Source organism: Typopeltis vanoorti, chromosome 10 (assembly GCF_054136105.1).
Source record: "Typopeltis vanoorti isolate ZY-2024b chromosome 10, IOZ_Tvanoo_1.0, whole genome shotgun sequence".
Classification (NCBI taxonomy): Eukaryota; Metazoa; Arthropoda; class Arachnida; order Uropygi; family Thelyphonidae; genus Typopeltis; species Typopeltis vanoorti.
Genome location: NC_143558.1, coordinates 122,053,267 through 122,070,381, shown reverse-complemented (window position 1 = coordinate 122,070,381; position 17,115 = coordinate 122,053,267). Strand labels below are relative to the sequence as shown.

General features: G+C 37.0%; 1 protein-coding gene across 1 annotated transcript in view; it reads left to right on the top strand.

The window, feature by feature from the left end:
* The window catches only part of LOC150102751 (disheveled-associated activator of morphogenesis 1-like), a 527,894-nt gene that overhangs the window by 428,232 nt on the left and 82,547 nt on the right, over positions 1-17,115 (top strand). The window contains exon 19 of the mRNA XM_090398621.1: positions 7,973-8,061. Within this exon, the coding sequence (XP_090254747.1) occupies positions 7,973-8,061 (89 nt within the window). The remainder of the gene's footprint in view (positions 1-7,972; positions 8,062-17,115) is intronic.

Sequence of the window (17,115 nt, the reverse complement as noted above, 5' to 3'; positions counted from 1 at the left end):
CATGCTCATGTGGTTCAAGTTACATCGGGCAGACATCAAGACGCCTCAAAATTAGACAGAAGGAGCACATTGGTTATGTCAAAAACAACAGACAAGACATATCAGGCCTGTCATCTCATTTTTCTATAACTAACCATGCCATTGAGTGGGATAAAAGCTGTTCCCCTTACGTAGAAGAAGACCACTCCCGAATGTTTAAAGAAGCAGCTACAGTCGTTTGCTCTGTTGATAATAACCTTAACAGGAACCAAAGTTTAATACTCCCAGAGATATGGAAAACTCTAATTAGATCTCTTAACACACAGGAAATGAACTTCAATGTAAACTACAGAATGTTCCTTAGCAACAACTAGTTAATCATGTACATGCGATACATGTATCACTCATGTTCAATGCTATTTTAGTTTGTAACTATAATCGTTAGAATTTTACAGTTATTCATATTTGTGTAATGTTTTTTAACCTAAGTGCTTGTACCCTGAAGATGCCAACAGCTAAAGTTTGGTGAAAGTAGGTTTAATAAATATTTATTAGTTAAAACTTGATCTATTGTCCAAATAATTGATGCTAGGTACTGGCGTTGAAGTGTATCACATTGCCAAGACTCAAAAGATTGTTTGGTATCTGGACTAGTCAAAATAATAATAATAATAATAATAACAATACTGAGGTGATTAGCCTTGATCATTAGCAAAATGTCCCAGTAGGAATGATAACAGAAGAACGCATTATTTAGGAAAAGTGGTGAAACAAGAAGTTGGACTGATGCTGTGATTAGTAGTTTTTAACAAAAGATCAGAGAACATCACTGTCATTTGAACATAAGCCCAAATGTCTTTCTTTCGATCTTTCTTTTCATTTTTTCAGTCATGTTTGGCTTTGTTGACACCAGTCCTTCTCCCTCTCCAACTGTAGTTTATTATGGTGGAAAGAACAAAATCCTGGTTTTAGATTCTGGTCAGCTGTATGCAAAAATTTCAATTGTAAGAATCATGGCCCATATATATACTTGTTGGAAAACCTTATGTTTGGACAAAAAATTATTATTATTATTATTATTATTATTCAATCCTCCATGGAATCAAAAGAATCATCGCAGGAGGTCCGTCCTAGGAAACACAAAGTCTATCATACCAATCCTTAAACTCACTGACCGTTCTTGCTCTCACCACTCTATCAGGAAATGCATTGCATGGTTCAACCACCTTCCATGCAAAGAAACCACTCCTCACTCTCTTGCTCACAGTTTCCTTTCATAACTTCCATGGATGGCCCCTTGTCATCACTCCTTCCCGCTGTTCAACCAAGCAAAAGAACTTCCCAGTGTCAACCCTGTAACCACCTCTCAACAGTTTAAAAGTCTTAATCATATCACCTCTCCTTCTTCTATCCACCAAACTCTGCAGTGCACATTCCCTCAGCCGATCCTCATAATTAACATTGTGCAGTCCTAAAACCATCTTTGTTATCTGCCTTTGCACCCTTTCCACGTAATTTATCCCCTTCAAATCCTGAGGACCAAATCTGAGAACAATAGTCTAAGTGTCATCTGATCAGAGTCTTACAACGGAATAATAACTCTTTTATCTCTGCATCTCAGCGTCCTTCTCATTATTACAGCAATCCTCGTGTTACATTCACCACCTTTGCAATATGTCCCCTAAATTTCAAGTTTCTATCAATCATCAACCCAGATCTCTTGTCTCCCCCTACTTCCTCCAGTACAACTCCTCCAATAGAGTATGAAGTGTTCCATCGATGTCTCAAACCTCAAGACCTTACATTTTGCTGTGTTAAACTGACAACCCCATTCATCTGCCCATCTGTTTAGCTTATTCAAATCCTCTTGCAGGACTACCACATCTGCACTATTACTAATAACCCTGCCCAGCTTCACATCATCTGCAAACAACTGAATAACCCCCTGCAATCCACTGATAATGTCATTGATATAAAGGTTAAACAATATAGGTCCCAGTACTGAGCCCTATGGGACCCCACTTGTAACTCTCTGCATCCTTAAAACTGTCCCACCATATACAACTCTGTGATACCTATTGGACGGCCAATCCTGAATCCAGTTGACTAACCTGACATCCAAACCCATGGCTTTTCAGTGAAAGTCTGGCTACAAGAAAGATACACAAGGATTTAAGATATTTAAGCCAGGTCAAAGGAACTGTCAGTTCTTTAGCACATTCTCTCAAAACACGTGGTGAAATACCATCCAGTCTCACAGTTTTACTGACATCCAGAGTACTCAGTATTTACAACACACTCTCCTCCTGCACTTCTAAACCTCGAACCTGTCCCTCTAGCATTAAAATTTACTCCTCCAAGATGATATACTCCAATAAAGTGTTCATTGAACAATTCCTCTATTTCCTCTACATCAGTCACTCTATGCCCATTTCTATCCCACAATTTCATTCTTTTACAATCATTTCTCCTTCTACTGGCCACATAGCTAAAAAATACCCTAGGATTTTCTTTGGATCTTTGGTCTAGTCTCTTCTCATATTCCAGTTCTGCCTTCCTTACCATACTAATCACTCTCCTGGCCTGTGTCTTATATTCTTCATGCACCTGCTCTTCATCACATGCAGTTTCTGTTTAATATTATGTCATCCACTTTAAACCAAACTGTGTCATCTTCTTCACTTATGGAATACAGCTTACTATTGCTGCTAACAAATATTCCTTCACAATATCCAAAGCACTAATGATCTACTGGCCTTCCAATTCCTCCCTCCATGAAACTTCCCCAAATTGATATCTAAGACTATTATAATCACCTGCCTTATAATTCCACATAAGTTCTAGTCTATTTGATACTCCAAATCTATCAAAACCACATGGTCACGCTCTCCATCTGGTGGAAGAGATGTCATCTCAGTTATTATCGACTCTTCTGATGCTATGACCAAATCCAAAACTCTTGAACCTCTTGTTCCCTCTATTACATGTTGCCTAAGACATTTGTCCCTCAAGAATTCTAGAAATTCAATTACCTTATTGCTACATGCATCTTCCTCTCCCCAATTTATACTTTGTAGCTAAAATCTCTAGTAACAATCATTCTTCTTGCACTTGCCAAGCTCAACTGTTTAAACATCTCCTAGTCCCCACCCTCTGTGCTCCTTTGTTTGTAGCAACACCCCACTAAATATCCTGTCTTGCCCACTTCTACCTCACACCATATGCTTTCAAAATCATTAATGTCACTGCCTTCCAAAGCCTCCACTCTTAGAGGAAATAAGTTCTCACATATCATAAGCAGTACTCTATCATCACATTTTCCCTTCCTATCCTGTTGAAAAATGCTGTACCCTGCTACTTCTATTCCTGTTATTATATCCCCTTCTGTCAACCACATCTCAGTGATCCCAATAATTACTGGCCAGGTTGATGCTATCAGCGCCACCAATTCCTCTCCTTTATTTTGGATACTCCTGGCATTAGTATGAAGCATAAAAATGCCACTGTTTCTATATCCAGCATTATCCCCTCTAGACTACACTGGACTCAGCGCCGTCCCACTTCTCCCAAGTACCCATTCCCAGAAGAGGCCACCCCTGCTACCATCCACCCTGGGCATTCTAGATTCCCTGCATTGACACACCGACTCGTTCAGAATGGCAATCTCTCCAGATGCCTACATTCTTCCTCATTCAAATGCAAGTGGTCTCTCGTATACAATTCCTTTCTGTCTTCAAACGCCCTCCAAGCATCCACATATTCCAATCCTCTGTTCTGACACATTCTAGCTATTATGTTATTCAATATTACTGCTCTTCTGCTCAGCTCGTCACTATCATACCTAGGCAATATGCACACTATCTTTCCTCTCTGCGACTTTTTTTGTACAACCTCAAGCAAGAATCTCATATCCCTCGCTGCCCAATTTACATTACCTCTCAAGTCATTTGTTCCTACCATCACAATCATCTCATCCACCCTTTCACCTCTCTTAATTGCCATAGCCACACCTTCTATCGTTCCTCCAGGCAAACACTCCTCACGTATCCTATCTTGAATACCACAGATCATTGAGTCCCCATACATTACACCTCTTACCACCCTGTTCCTCGATTGCTCACATGCATCCCTCACTCTGTCTCCTCTAACACTTTCTCTCTGTGTTTCCCTACTTACGTAACTTCCTGGCATCACTTTATCCCTGGTTCCAGTGCTCTCTCCTCTTCTATCATTTCCATAACTCTCTCTCATTCCCTCTCTTTCACTTGTCCTATTCTCTCTTCTTCTATCATTCCCATCTCTCTCTCTCTCTCTCATTCCTTCTCTTCCACTTATCCTATTCTCTCCTCTTCTATCATTCACATAGTTCCTTCTCTTCTACTGTTCCTATTCTCTCCTCTTCTATCATTCCCATAACTCTCTCTCATTTCCTCTCTTCTGCTGTTCCAATTCTCTCCTCCTCTATCATTCCCATAACTCTCTTTCACTCCTACTCTCATTCGCCTTGCAATCGTCTGTTTCATTCACCTAATCTCATCTTTCACACTTCTCTTCTCATTCCCTAGACATTCCACCTGCTCTTTCAGCTCATCGTCCCTCTCTGCAAGTGAGCCAGTCTTATTTGCTATTCATCCCCCAATTGAGACCATCTCTGAAAACTTGAATCCTTCAACCTTTCCATACTCCCCACTCTCATTATTTAATGACATTATTATTAAATGGTGGCTTAAAGTGGAATAAGGCCAAAGAGAGCTGTATGTAGATAATTCCAGATTGTAGTAAGTTGTTTTTTTTTTTCAGTGGGGGGAGTGAAACTGAATTATACTTCACAAGAAATTCATCCCAACACAAAGGACAAATTTATGTAAAGCCTTTGTCAGTACACAAGTATTGTATGCTCACTGTCACCAACCAGAAACAGAATAGTTATGCTTTGACACTATAATCAGATCTAACACTCTTTGAATATGAGGTCTTTCTGTCACATGCTGTTTGAGGAAGTTGTCTTGCAGCAACTCAATAAATTCAGTTTCATTCTCATGTGATTTCATAGCTACCCAATCAATGTTCAGATAATTAAAGTACCTCATTATGATTACTTACTCTTTTCACACCCATCGTATTTAGTTGGTGATGCATTTCTTCATTACCAGCAACCGATCCACCAGGTCACTCCACTATGTATTTAATCTTGTTAGGCTCCACTTCATGTCAGACGGCTTCAAAATCACTGCCACGTGAAAAACTGTTACTAGTATTGCAGTCTTAGGTCTCAAATCAACTCTAACTGAATTCAAGTCATCTGATATCATTAGCAACATGCCTCCCTCCTCTCTTATTCTGTCTATCCTTCCAAAAAATACTGTACCCTTTGCACTCGATACTAGTTAGTACATCTGCTTCTGATAGCCAGGTCTTACTAATGCCTACAATGTGAGTTCCCAATATATTAACCAAGGCAACAAACAATAATCTCTATCCCTTTGTTTCTGATACTCCTAGCATTCGTGTACAGATATAATAAATTACCTGCATACTCTTTTGTATACTCTTGTCTATGGTCTGCATGACACAATTCATCCACTTGCAGATCTCTGTTATCAAAGTTCCTTACTTATATAGACATCGTTCCACATGCTTGGTAGGTCCAAACTGGAGGAAAACAGAATCATTCTCTCTTCATAATCATTTCCAATATACAAGGATGTACTTTTATTTGGAAGTGCATAAGGACTGTGATTGAGATTTTTAACAGAATGTAAAAACAAGTTTATTTTTACAGAAACAGCTATGTTTATATTAAATTATGGATTTTACATACACATAACTGCAAATCTAACATATATCACAACACTATAATTATTTATGAAGGAAAGAGGATATGTTATAAAGTAAGGTTCTCTATTTTTAATGCATTTGCAATATAAAATACAGTTAGATGCAGGTATAGGAGTGGATACAGGCATATCGTTAAGGTTATTGTTTCTTAGTCCCCATGCTTGTTCAAGTAACAAACAGCATCATTTGATAGGAAGAATCAACTTTGCAGATGCTGAAGAGGAATTTATTCAAAGAATTCCTCTGCAGGTGCCAAAATAGATAGAGGTATGATAGCACTAACAGCAGATAGAAGGGAGATCATGGAAGAAGTGCTTCTCCAATAGCAAGTTTTTAAAAGGACCAATGTAGTTTTGGTAATGTATAGCAGGAATTCTTGTGTACCAATAAGCCAGACTGTTTGTGACAAACAGCGTTCATCATTCAGATCCATATATCACCTGATTCACTCAATGCAGCACAAACTACCAAAACAACCCTTGTGCATTCCAAAGTAATGGATATCATCTTGAAATTTTTGCTAGGAGAAGTAGCACACTTCATTTAAATAGGTTGTGGCTTAACCTCAGGAATACCCATAGCTACCTAGCAGAACAGCATCATTCATCAATATGAATAATACTGAGCTACTAGAAGCTTAGCAACCGCTCATGTTTGAGTGATACTTGAACAAAAAGGAGATAAATTGCAAAACTTCTGGTACATTGGTGCTGTATGTAGACAATTATTAAGAGAGAGGGAACCTACTGATATTTTCTGGAAAAGCAGTAGCAGCAGTTGTTGAGGATCAATTTAAGAGGATGTTTTGAAGAACAGCCACAGATGGAATGAAAAAAGAAAAAAAAAAGAAGCAGGTTCAGTAGGTTTGGACAGTAAAAGGATGTTGGGCATGCAGCCATTGTTCATGTTTTTATAGGCTTCATGGAAAGCAAAGGAATGATGGATGTCAGTTATGGGGAACAACACCTGCAGAAAAGACATAAAGCTGAAACATATCATTTGGAAGATAGAGTTGATGTAAGTCTATGAGAAAGGATCATTAATCAACCAAACTACTTTCCTCTAGGCAGCATCAAAAAATTTTAGGGAGATTTACCATGTACCACCTCAAATATAACCAGTATTCTAAGATGTGAGATGGATGTGGATTAGTGAGAGTCATCAGCTGGATAGGTAAAAAATATTAGTTCAAATAGGAAAAAACTGGCAAGATTTTGGAGAATAAGGCATTTACTGATGTGATGTCATAGTGTCATTGCAATTTCTTGCAATGACATAGAGAGAGTGAGAGAGAGATCTGACACCCTATCGGGTGATTATATTATTAAAAATAAGGGAACTTTTTTTTTTTTTTTTTTGCACAAAGGTTTATGTTTAAGGTACAGGTTGCAGATGATCCTGAATATTGGAATGCTTATACATGGAAAAGAAGGTCTGCGGCTGTTCTTCAAAACATCCTTCCTCTTAAATTGATCCTCAACAACTGCTGCTACTGCTTTTCCAGAAAATATCATCATTAAAATTATGGATACTGGTCACTAAAAGAGATCATTCATGTATAGGAGAAAGAAATTAGGTGATAACAGAAGTCCTAGAGCATCCCTGCATTTGTATATACACTGAAGCAGAAAAAGCCATCTAGCATGACACAAAGTGATCAAATAGAAAGAGAACTGTCTGCCCAAATTACAAAGAATGGACCGACAACCAAAGAATGGCAATTTTCTGAACAGGCCTTGATGCCAAACCTGATTCTGGTTGACAATCATCTGTTTTCTTTCATCGTGACATTTCAAACTCATGCCACCATTTCCTAAAAGCACGACGCTAGTAACTTACGCAGTGATGGGCTCCTGAAAGGTTTTGAATAGTGCATTATGTTTACTGGTCAGAAAATAAGTTACCACTTACACTCTTTCTTTTTATGTAACATTTTCCATTCAATGGTGTTGATGCAGAGAGGAAATTCCATGTGATGCCATCTGCTAACTATGAAAATCACATACTATAGTATATGCATCTTAAAATTCTTATGAAAGCTCATAGAGAATTATAATATAGGAATAAAGTATATGGAACCTTAGTTTATGACTCACTCATATATTTTGTATATTATCATTAAGTATTAATGATTGATTTGTTACTTTTTTCTTAGGATTATACATTATGAACAGAGGATAAGAACTTTGTTCCATAAGAAGAAATTCCAGGAAAGAATATCTGATTGTAAACCAAAAATTAATGGTAAGCAAAAAGGTTTGTAATTAAGAAAGAGATATGATAAATTTAGAACAACTGTGTCTTATGGACTCTATAAAAGTTAAATAATAAAAATTGCAAAAGAAATTGTAATATTTTTCAATCAAAAAATGAAAATGAACTGTGAAATATTAAGAGAGGTACGAGGACAGAATGAAGCAAATGCAGAGGAAGAAAGATGATGCTAAAAGAGGAGGAGAGAGAGAGAGTTGGTTTGCACTCAGTCATTGCTGAATGATTGAATGTAAACTAAAAGAAATTAGACAAGAGTTGTTGCATTTGAGGAGCAACACAAAGTGTGCTAAGATAGAAATGGGTAACTGAAGAAGCTATTTGTAGAAGAATACAAAAAAGCAAAAGCTAGCATTAAAAAGAATTAGCAAAGGATGACAGTGACACCATATGGAGACTGGACTTTGTGGGAATGGTATATAAAAAAACATGCACAAAAGATATTTTCAAGAATGAGAATAAGAGACTGAGGATTTTCACAGAAGGAAAGATCACACATCAGAGTGGTGATAGTTGAGGACATGCATGATTATGAAGTTGAGAGCACTGATGTTGAAAGAGAACTGAGGAACTACTATCACAGGTGAAGGACATTAGTTTAGCTAGGAAAGTTGTTAGTGTGTTGTATAGGTATGAAAGAAGCAAGTTGAGATTGTGGTTTTTTGAATTATGGCTGATGCAGCTTGGCTATGAGTGTAGTGTATTATGTCTATTACCTGTGTGTGTTATGGCTGGTTGAATTTTGGTGTTTTCTCTTCTTGGAAAACCCAAGTTTCCAAGAGGGGGGAAAACCCTGCCACCTCCATATGAAACTTGTCTTTAGTCAAAGAAGAAGCCTTTTATAAAGGTTCTGTATGTCCTATATGAGATCCAAACCAAGTAGTAAGTTAAGGAGAGCAGAAAAAATGAATGACATAATAGCTGAGTTTTGTGGGGTAAAAGATACATACACAGTTTGTAATGTACAGCATGAAGATGAAGATAAATTAAATAGTTCAAGAGAGATGTGCTGTAGTTTGAATGGGTTTGGAATTGAGCATTTGGAGTAATTGTTATGGAACCACAGGAGGAAGGGATGAGAAGATGGCAGATGAAAATTTGAGGAAAAAAAATTGAGAACTTTGGTACAGAGTAGTAGCTAAAAGTGAATCAACATGCTGCTGGTGTATATATGGTCTTAAAAGGGAAGGTGGGGGTATGAAATTACAGGACTGGAAAGGAAAGATTGGCAACATCATCCTATGGTGAGAAAACATGAGAGTAATAACACTGATATAGCAGCTTGCAGGCCTCCATATGAGGAGTTGTGTTCATATGTTAATGGAGAAGATTCAAAAATAAGGAGAATTAATTTGTGGCATTGAATGAGTTGGTTTGCATATGAATTTCTGGTACAATCAAAAATTCCAGTAGGATATGAAAGGCAGAAGTGGAGCAGTAAAGAGTGCCACTGATAACAGCAAATGATTATGTCAGCTCAAGGTGAAGTAATAGGAAGAAACGCAATGTGATGATACTGAAGCAGTCCAGCATACGGTTGAAATAAAGAGGATAAAAAATACCTAATAGGATATAAATAACCTTCACAGAATGTAATTGAAACACTGCAGATTTTAGAGTATGGCAAAAGCCTCAAAAGATGTAATTTGTGAATTAAAATGTCAGCGATAAGAATGATCACATGGTCATAAGATGGGGCTAATCAGGGAAAGAAAGGTTTGTCAAAAAAGTGATGTGGAACTATAAGATGAGTGAGTATGGAAGGCTCCATAAATTGTCATTATCATGAGATTAGCGTAAATGAAAAGAGATTAATTAATAGGAAAAATATTAAATAAAATATCTGAAGGCAACAACTCTATGTGTGAGTCAAGAGTCAGGGTAATAAATATATCACGATGTTTAAAAAATTATCAAATTCCTGCCATGTATCCTCAAGGGATGTACAGGATATGATAGTACTACATGAAAAATTTACACCATTAGTAATTTCATAACTACAATTTTCCTCCAAATCAGTCTGTTACCTGTCAAGACCTTAACATTATCAGATCTTATATTTCTATCTTCTAAGGCACTTTTTACCATATCAATCCACCTATATCTTGGTCTTCCTCTGGGTCTTTTTCCTGCCAACCTGGCAGAGAACACTTATTTTGCTAATCTTTCCTTGCCCATTCTGTTTAAATGACCATACCACCTGAGATTAGCTCTACTAACGCATTCCGAGATGCAGACAATGTCAAGTTCTTTCCTAATATCCTCATTTTTAATATGATATTGCCATTGATGCCATCTGGTCATGCTCCTAATCTTTCTCAGGACTCTCATGTTTGCAGTCTCTAGTCTTTGGTCAAGTGTTTTACTTCTGACCCAGCTCTCAGATCCATAAGTTAAAACTGGTTTGAACACTGTCTTGTGTACAGCTAATTTAGTTATCTTGCCACGTTCTTGATATTTATTTTCTATGTTCTTGCCAAAATCTTCCCATGACTTTTGTTTAGCTAGTTTTACACAGTGTTTAGCTTTCTTGCATTTGTCTCTGTATTCTCTAAGAGCACAAGCTGACTTATTTACCAGGAACTTTTGATATGCTTCCTTCTTTTCCTTCACTGCCTTTTTAACTTCCTGTGTCCACCATGGAGTTCTGCGTTTTCTATCCTTGCACACAACCTCACCACATGCCTCTCTGGCTGAATCAATTAGTGTTTTCTTCAGAGCTTGCCACTGAATCTCCAAGGTTTGGTTCCTGTTCTCAAATTCTTTCATTTTTTCTTGAATGATGTTTGTGTATTTTAGTCTACAGTTCATATCTGAGAGCTGCTCCATTTTTTATGTTGGAACATTGTGTTAGTAATAAACCAGTCCATGTCCTCAGCAGAAATCCAATAGGTATTTGCCATTATTATTAGCTTTGCTCTTTTCTCCAAATTTTTCCAATGTTTAGTAATTATTACAATCTAGTTATTTCAACTTACTGTTACAGTAATATCCATTTTGTCTGAACTAAGGATTAGGTCTAAGGACTAAGGGACATGCATATTATTGCATTTGTATTTAGTCAGAGGTCACATTAACACAATGTACAGTACTTGCTTGTTTGCAAAAGAGAGAATTCTGAAACAGGTGTTAAGATAAAATAGAAAACTTAACACCTTGGAATATACAGCCAGAAAGCTAAATTATGAACTGAATTGTAATAATCTCTTATTCAAAACTGAATATTAATTTTATAATCTTTGTTTGTGATTTAAGCACATACACAATATTTGATATGCTAAGTGTCCCAAACTGGAAGTCTCAAACTTATTCATTATCTGGTGGATACAATGGGCAGATAATGCAAAAGTGAAGATTGGAATCATAATTAGCTTTAAAGAAATAATTGTCAAAAAAAATTCTTATCCCACTCAAGGTACAACAAATATACTATAGAAGTCACATAAAATAAATACAGGTGGTTCTCACTTTATGAATTCCCGCATTACGAATTTTTATCTTTACGAATTTTTTTGGATCAGAATTTTGTTTTAAATTGTGTGTGTGAAGGTGATTAGGAGCATGTACGTGGAATTACGCAGTATGTAATGACGTAATGATCAGTTAGAACGAGCCTCAGTCACTCACAACCTTACCTTTAGTGACACAAGTGTGTTATTCGTAGTTTTCTTCAACTACACCCGATTTTTTATTTTATTTTATTTTTTTCTTTTTAGCTATAACTCCTTCACATTTCCAACAATGTCAAAAAGAAACAACAGTGCAAAATAGAAAATCAGCAAAAGAAACAAAGAAAAGCAATTATGTTAGAGAAAAAATACGCAATTATTACCAGCCATCAAGCAGGAAGCACAGTTAATAACCACGATTTGGTAAATTTTCCTGCAAAATGAATAATGCTTCTGTTTGCTATTGAGCTATTTTAAACAAAAAGAAGCGAAAGCAGATGACACTCAGGGCCTTCCTTGAAAAAAAGATGCTCCAAAGCTTCCTAATATATATATTCAGGGTGGAATCATGAGGAATTTAAGTATAGAGGATATAGGAGAGGATGGCTTAATTGTGAATGAGCAAGATGTATTTGAGGAAATAAATAAACTTGATGTCATTAAAGCAATAGGATTTGATGACATATCACCATGCATCTTAAGGGAATGTTCCAGGGAATTGGCAATAGCATTCGCATGCCTGTTTAATAAGAATCTTACAACATCACAAGTTCCAAGGGAGTGAAAGGAGGTTAAAATTGTTCCACTGCATAAGGTGGTGATAAGGCTGTAGCTTCAAATTATAGGCCATCTGTATATTTGGAGTTGTGGTGAAGGTCCTGGAGAGATTGGTGAGAAGTAGGATACAGAAATTGGTTGATACAGCAGTATTCTCTGTGGTTATCAGCATGGGCTTGTTAAGGGGAGAACATGTTTCACTAACTTACTTATGTACTATAACAGGGTGACAAATACCTTGAACAGGGCAGATGCATATACAGTGGTGTACTTAGATTTTGCAAAGGCTTCTGATAGACTGCCACACGATAAGCTCTTAAATAAATTAAAACAGATGGGATTGGATAACAGACTTCTGAGTTGGATCAGTGACTGGCTGTCAGATAGGTATCAGAAAGTTGTAAATGGGAGGAGGGCAGTACCCCGAAAAAGAAAGGTAACTAGCGGTGTGCTGCAGGGGTCAGTTTTGGGGCCATTGTTGTTCAATTTGCATTTTAATGATATTGGGTTGGGTTTAACTAGTGATATCCAGCTGTTTGCAGATGATGCAAAACTGAGGAGATCAATGCAGAGTCAAGCAGATGTTATTGACTTACAAGAGGACTTGAATAGATTGCATGAATGGGCAGATAAGTGGAACTATAAGTTCAATGTTACAAAGTGTAAGGTTTTGAGATTTGGTAAGAACGATGGGATGCAAATTATACACTTGGTGGGAAAACTTTAACGGAAGTAGGGAAGATGAAAGATCTAGGCGTGATGGTGGACAAGGACCTGAAATTCAGGGACCACATTTCACAAGTTGTGAAGACATCACATCGGATAATGGCAATAATGAGGAGGACCCTGACATGCAGAAATAGAGAGGTTATGATTCCATTGTATAAGATCTTGATCAGGCCTGATATGGATTATTGTGCTCAGATTTGGTCACTGAGTTTTCATGGGTGATGTGGATATGTTGGAAAGGGTCCAGAGAAGATTCAAAAGGTGGTCAGTGGTCTTTGGAATGTGGAGTATGAGGATAGATTGAGAGAATGCAAGTTGCAGAACCTCATGAATAGGAGGAAGGGGGGGGATATGATTAAGACCTATCAGCTAGTCAGGGGGTTGTTATCGAGTTGACATGGAAGAAATTTTTTATAGAATTGGGATAAGGGAGTAGAACAAGGGGCCACCACTGGAAGCTGTGAAGAGGAATGAGGAGTAGGTTCTTTGCATGGTTGGTGAGTGGAATGCATTGCCCGAGTGTGTAGTGGATGTAGACACATTGAATCGGTTTAAGGCACAGTTGGATGAGCGCTGTGTGCAATAGTGCGACCTCCCACGATGAGTCTCTGACTCCATGGAGGTCAAATGTTAATAATAATAATAATAATATCTCCTACTATCTCAACAGCTGCCGATTCACCCAGTGATATAGAAATGAGCTAATTTTTTTTTCCAAAAAATCTTTTTTAATTAAAAATTTTTCTTATGTTATTTTTTAAATATGTAAATTTTTGGCCAGTCAAGTCTTTTCTCATGATTTAATATTAATTTTATATTTTAGAAATTCCTTCTTATGAACATAATAACTCTCACTTATAGCATTAATTCTAAGGCAAATATACTCCCGCTTTACGAACGGTCACCAGGAACCAATTAATTCGTAAAGGTGGGAACTACCTGCTAAGAAGCTTATGTGCTAAGAGGGATGTTCTCTAAAGGTGCTAATAGCTACCCTTGGCTGTTTGATGGGAGGTCTAAGAATTAATGTTTCCCAACTCTTGGGAAGTTTAACACAATCATATTTATTTAGATGAGGTGAATTTTTAAATCTTAGTCTAATTCAAAAAAAAAAAAAAAAAGTGTTTCAAGTTCGTATTTGCTGCAGTGAAGCATAGTGGTTTTTTGTTTATTGGATTCTCTCCAAATCTGGTTGATCTATCAAAGGTAGATCAACCAGTCTTTCCATGTCCTCAGTTGGAACAGAGTTAAATGCTCTGTTTAGAAGGGTTTTTTATGGTATCATATTGTTGGAAGAGAGATAACGGGAAAGTTAGTACCTCTATCCACATGGTTACTTTTTCTGGAAACAAAAAGAAAGTGTAATTGGGCACTTCCTTTCTCAGTTTTCTTCTTTCTTTTTCTATGAACTGGATTCTGTGCTGGATGTTGAAGTGCAGTAAGAAAGAGAGTCTAATATGTCCGAGCCATGTAACCAATAGAAAACACATCAGAAAACACACATCTTCATTCTCACAAAAGGTACAAAAATGATGGTATCGACAGCATGTTTTTCAAAATGCTCCATTTCGATATTAGCTAGAGTAGGAGAGACCCCATTGCAGTATCCTCTATATGGTGTCCTTCCAAGTAAATTAACAGATATTATGATTATTATTATTCTAAGACCCAATGGAGTCATAAACTCATCAAAAAGGTTCCTTTATCTCATTTACAGCTCATCACTGCTTAAATGCATTCAAATTCTTTGCAGCACCATGCTCTCAAGAAATGCATTCCAATAATTTTGCAATTCTCCATGCAAAAAACCTGCTTCTCACACCCTCCTTATGCAGCTTTCAGGGATGAACTCTTGTTCTCCCCTGATTTCTTACCATTTTATGAAAAAATCATTTTTAATGTTAATCACAACAACCCCTTACCAACTTACACATCTCCATCATAGACCACTAGCTGTAAATTGCATCTTCTCAACCATTCTTCATATTCTATATTCCAGAGATCACAAACTACCCATAATCAATCACCTCTGGATCCTTTCCAACATCTCTTCATCCTTTTTGAAAACCAGGTGGGCAAATCTGTGAACAGTAGTCCATATGTGGCCTAGTCAAGACTTTATACAATGAAACCAGAATCTCCTTACTTCTACAAGTCAGTGTTGTCTGAGTCATTACCAGAATTCATTGTTTTGTCTTCACAATTTTGGCATTGTGTCCTATAATTTTAGATCCTTGTCTACCATCACCCCAAGATCTCTTATTTCCTCCACTTCTAACAATATATATATCACACAGAGAGTAAATTCTACATCCATTTTGTTTACCAAACTTTAAAACCTTACATTACACAATACTGCACTGGTATCCCTACTCCCATTACCAATTACTTAGCTTATGAATAGGCTGAGTAATTGGTTATTGCTCAACTGAGTTAATAAGCTGAGTTATTACTCAGCTTATTCATAAGCTGAGTTATTACTCAGCTTATTCATAAGCTGAGTTATTCATGACCACAGTTCTTCTCAACTTTGTAAGGCCATAGTTCTTCCCAACTTTGCATCATCTGCAAACAACTGAAAAACCCCATTCAAGTCTTCCCCAATATCATTAACATACAGATTAAACAACAATGGCCCTAAAACAGATCCCAAAATTGCAAGTGACTTTCCTCATCCGGGATATTGCTCCCCCATACAAATATTGCTTATCTATCAGATAGTCAATCTCCAATCCAGTGCACTAGTATAATATCCAATTCAATCTACTCTAGTTTGACTATCAAATTATAACGCAGTAATCTATCAAAAGCCTTGGCAAAATCTAAATACACTTAGATTTTTCGGAATATCCATCTCCCTTGTCCAATACCTCTGTCATCTTATTGTAATAAGTAAGTAGATTACTAAAACATGATTTCAATTTAGCAAATTGCGAGGTTCATCAAAGATAATACCACTGTAGTCAACCAAATTCTGGATTCTAGTTCTCACGAACCCCTCCAACATTTTAACCACACCTGACACACAGATTGGCCTATAATTTGATGCTGTCACCTCACATATGAAGATGTACGATACTGCCTTCCTTCCACTCCTTTGGAATTTGACTCATGAAACAAACAAGTCATGGTAACTCCCTGGCATATTCAATCAAAATGCGTGGCAATAATATCATCTAGTTTCACAGGCTTATTAACATCAAATTGCTCAATTCCCAATATACCTCTTACTCACTCACAGTCAGTCTCTCCTGCTGATTATGCAATGCTCTTAAACTCTTCATGATGTCACATTTATAAGGCTGAAAAACCTTTATGAACTGCTCATTAAATATCGCAGCTATCATCCTCCACAACAGCTGTCCTTATACCATTTTCTCCAACTAATGTCACCCTATTGCTATTTTTTTATGTTTTTATTATTGCTGGCTACATATTGAAAGAACTCACTAGTTTTTATTATTATTATTATTATTCATTAACTAACTGCTACTCATATTGCACTTTTGCCACCTTTACAAATTAAGCCACCCTCCTACCAACACCTACCTTATTTAACCTAACCTTTGGAATACGCTCATACATTGCTCTACTATATAGTACTTGAATATCATCCAAGCAGCATTGATCTCCTTTGCACCCAACTCCTTATTCCATGCTACAGCTCCAAGCTGTCTCCTGAGCTTCTGATAATCACCAGTTTCATAGTTCCACATATACCCTTGACTCACATCCTCACATGGCTGGCAACCAGGTAATCACTTCATGATCACTCTCACCAACTGGAGGGAGATTCGACACCTTATTTATAATAACATCCTCTGATGAGATGATCAAATCCAAGACCCTCAATCCTCACATGCTCTCTGTTACAAATTATCTCAGGTAGCTGTCCTTCAAAAACTCGAGTAACTCATTTTCTTTACTTCCAATTGCTATCTTGCATCCCAATCCATTCTGCTAGAATTAAAGTCACCCATAACAATCATCCTTTTCCTATTTGCTTATACATTTCATATGATTCACATACTCTTTGAGCATCAACCTTGCTTATGCTGTATTTCCCTGTCCA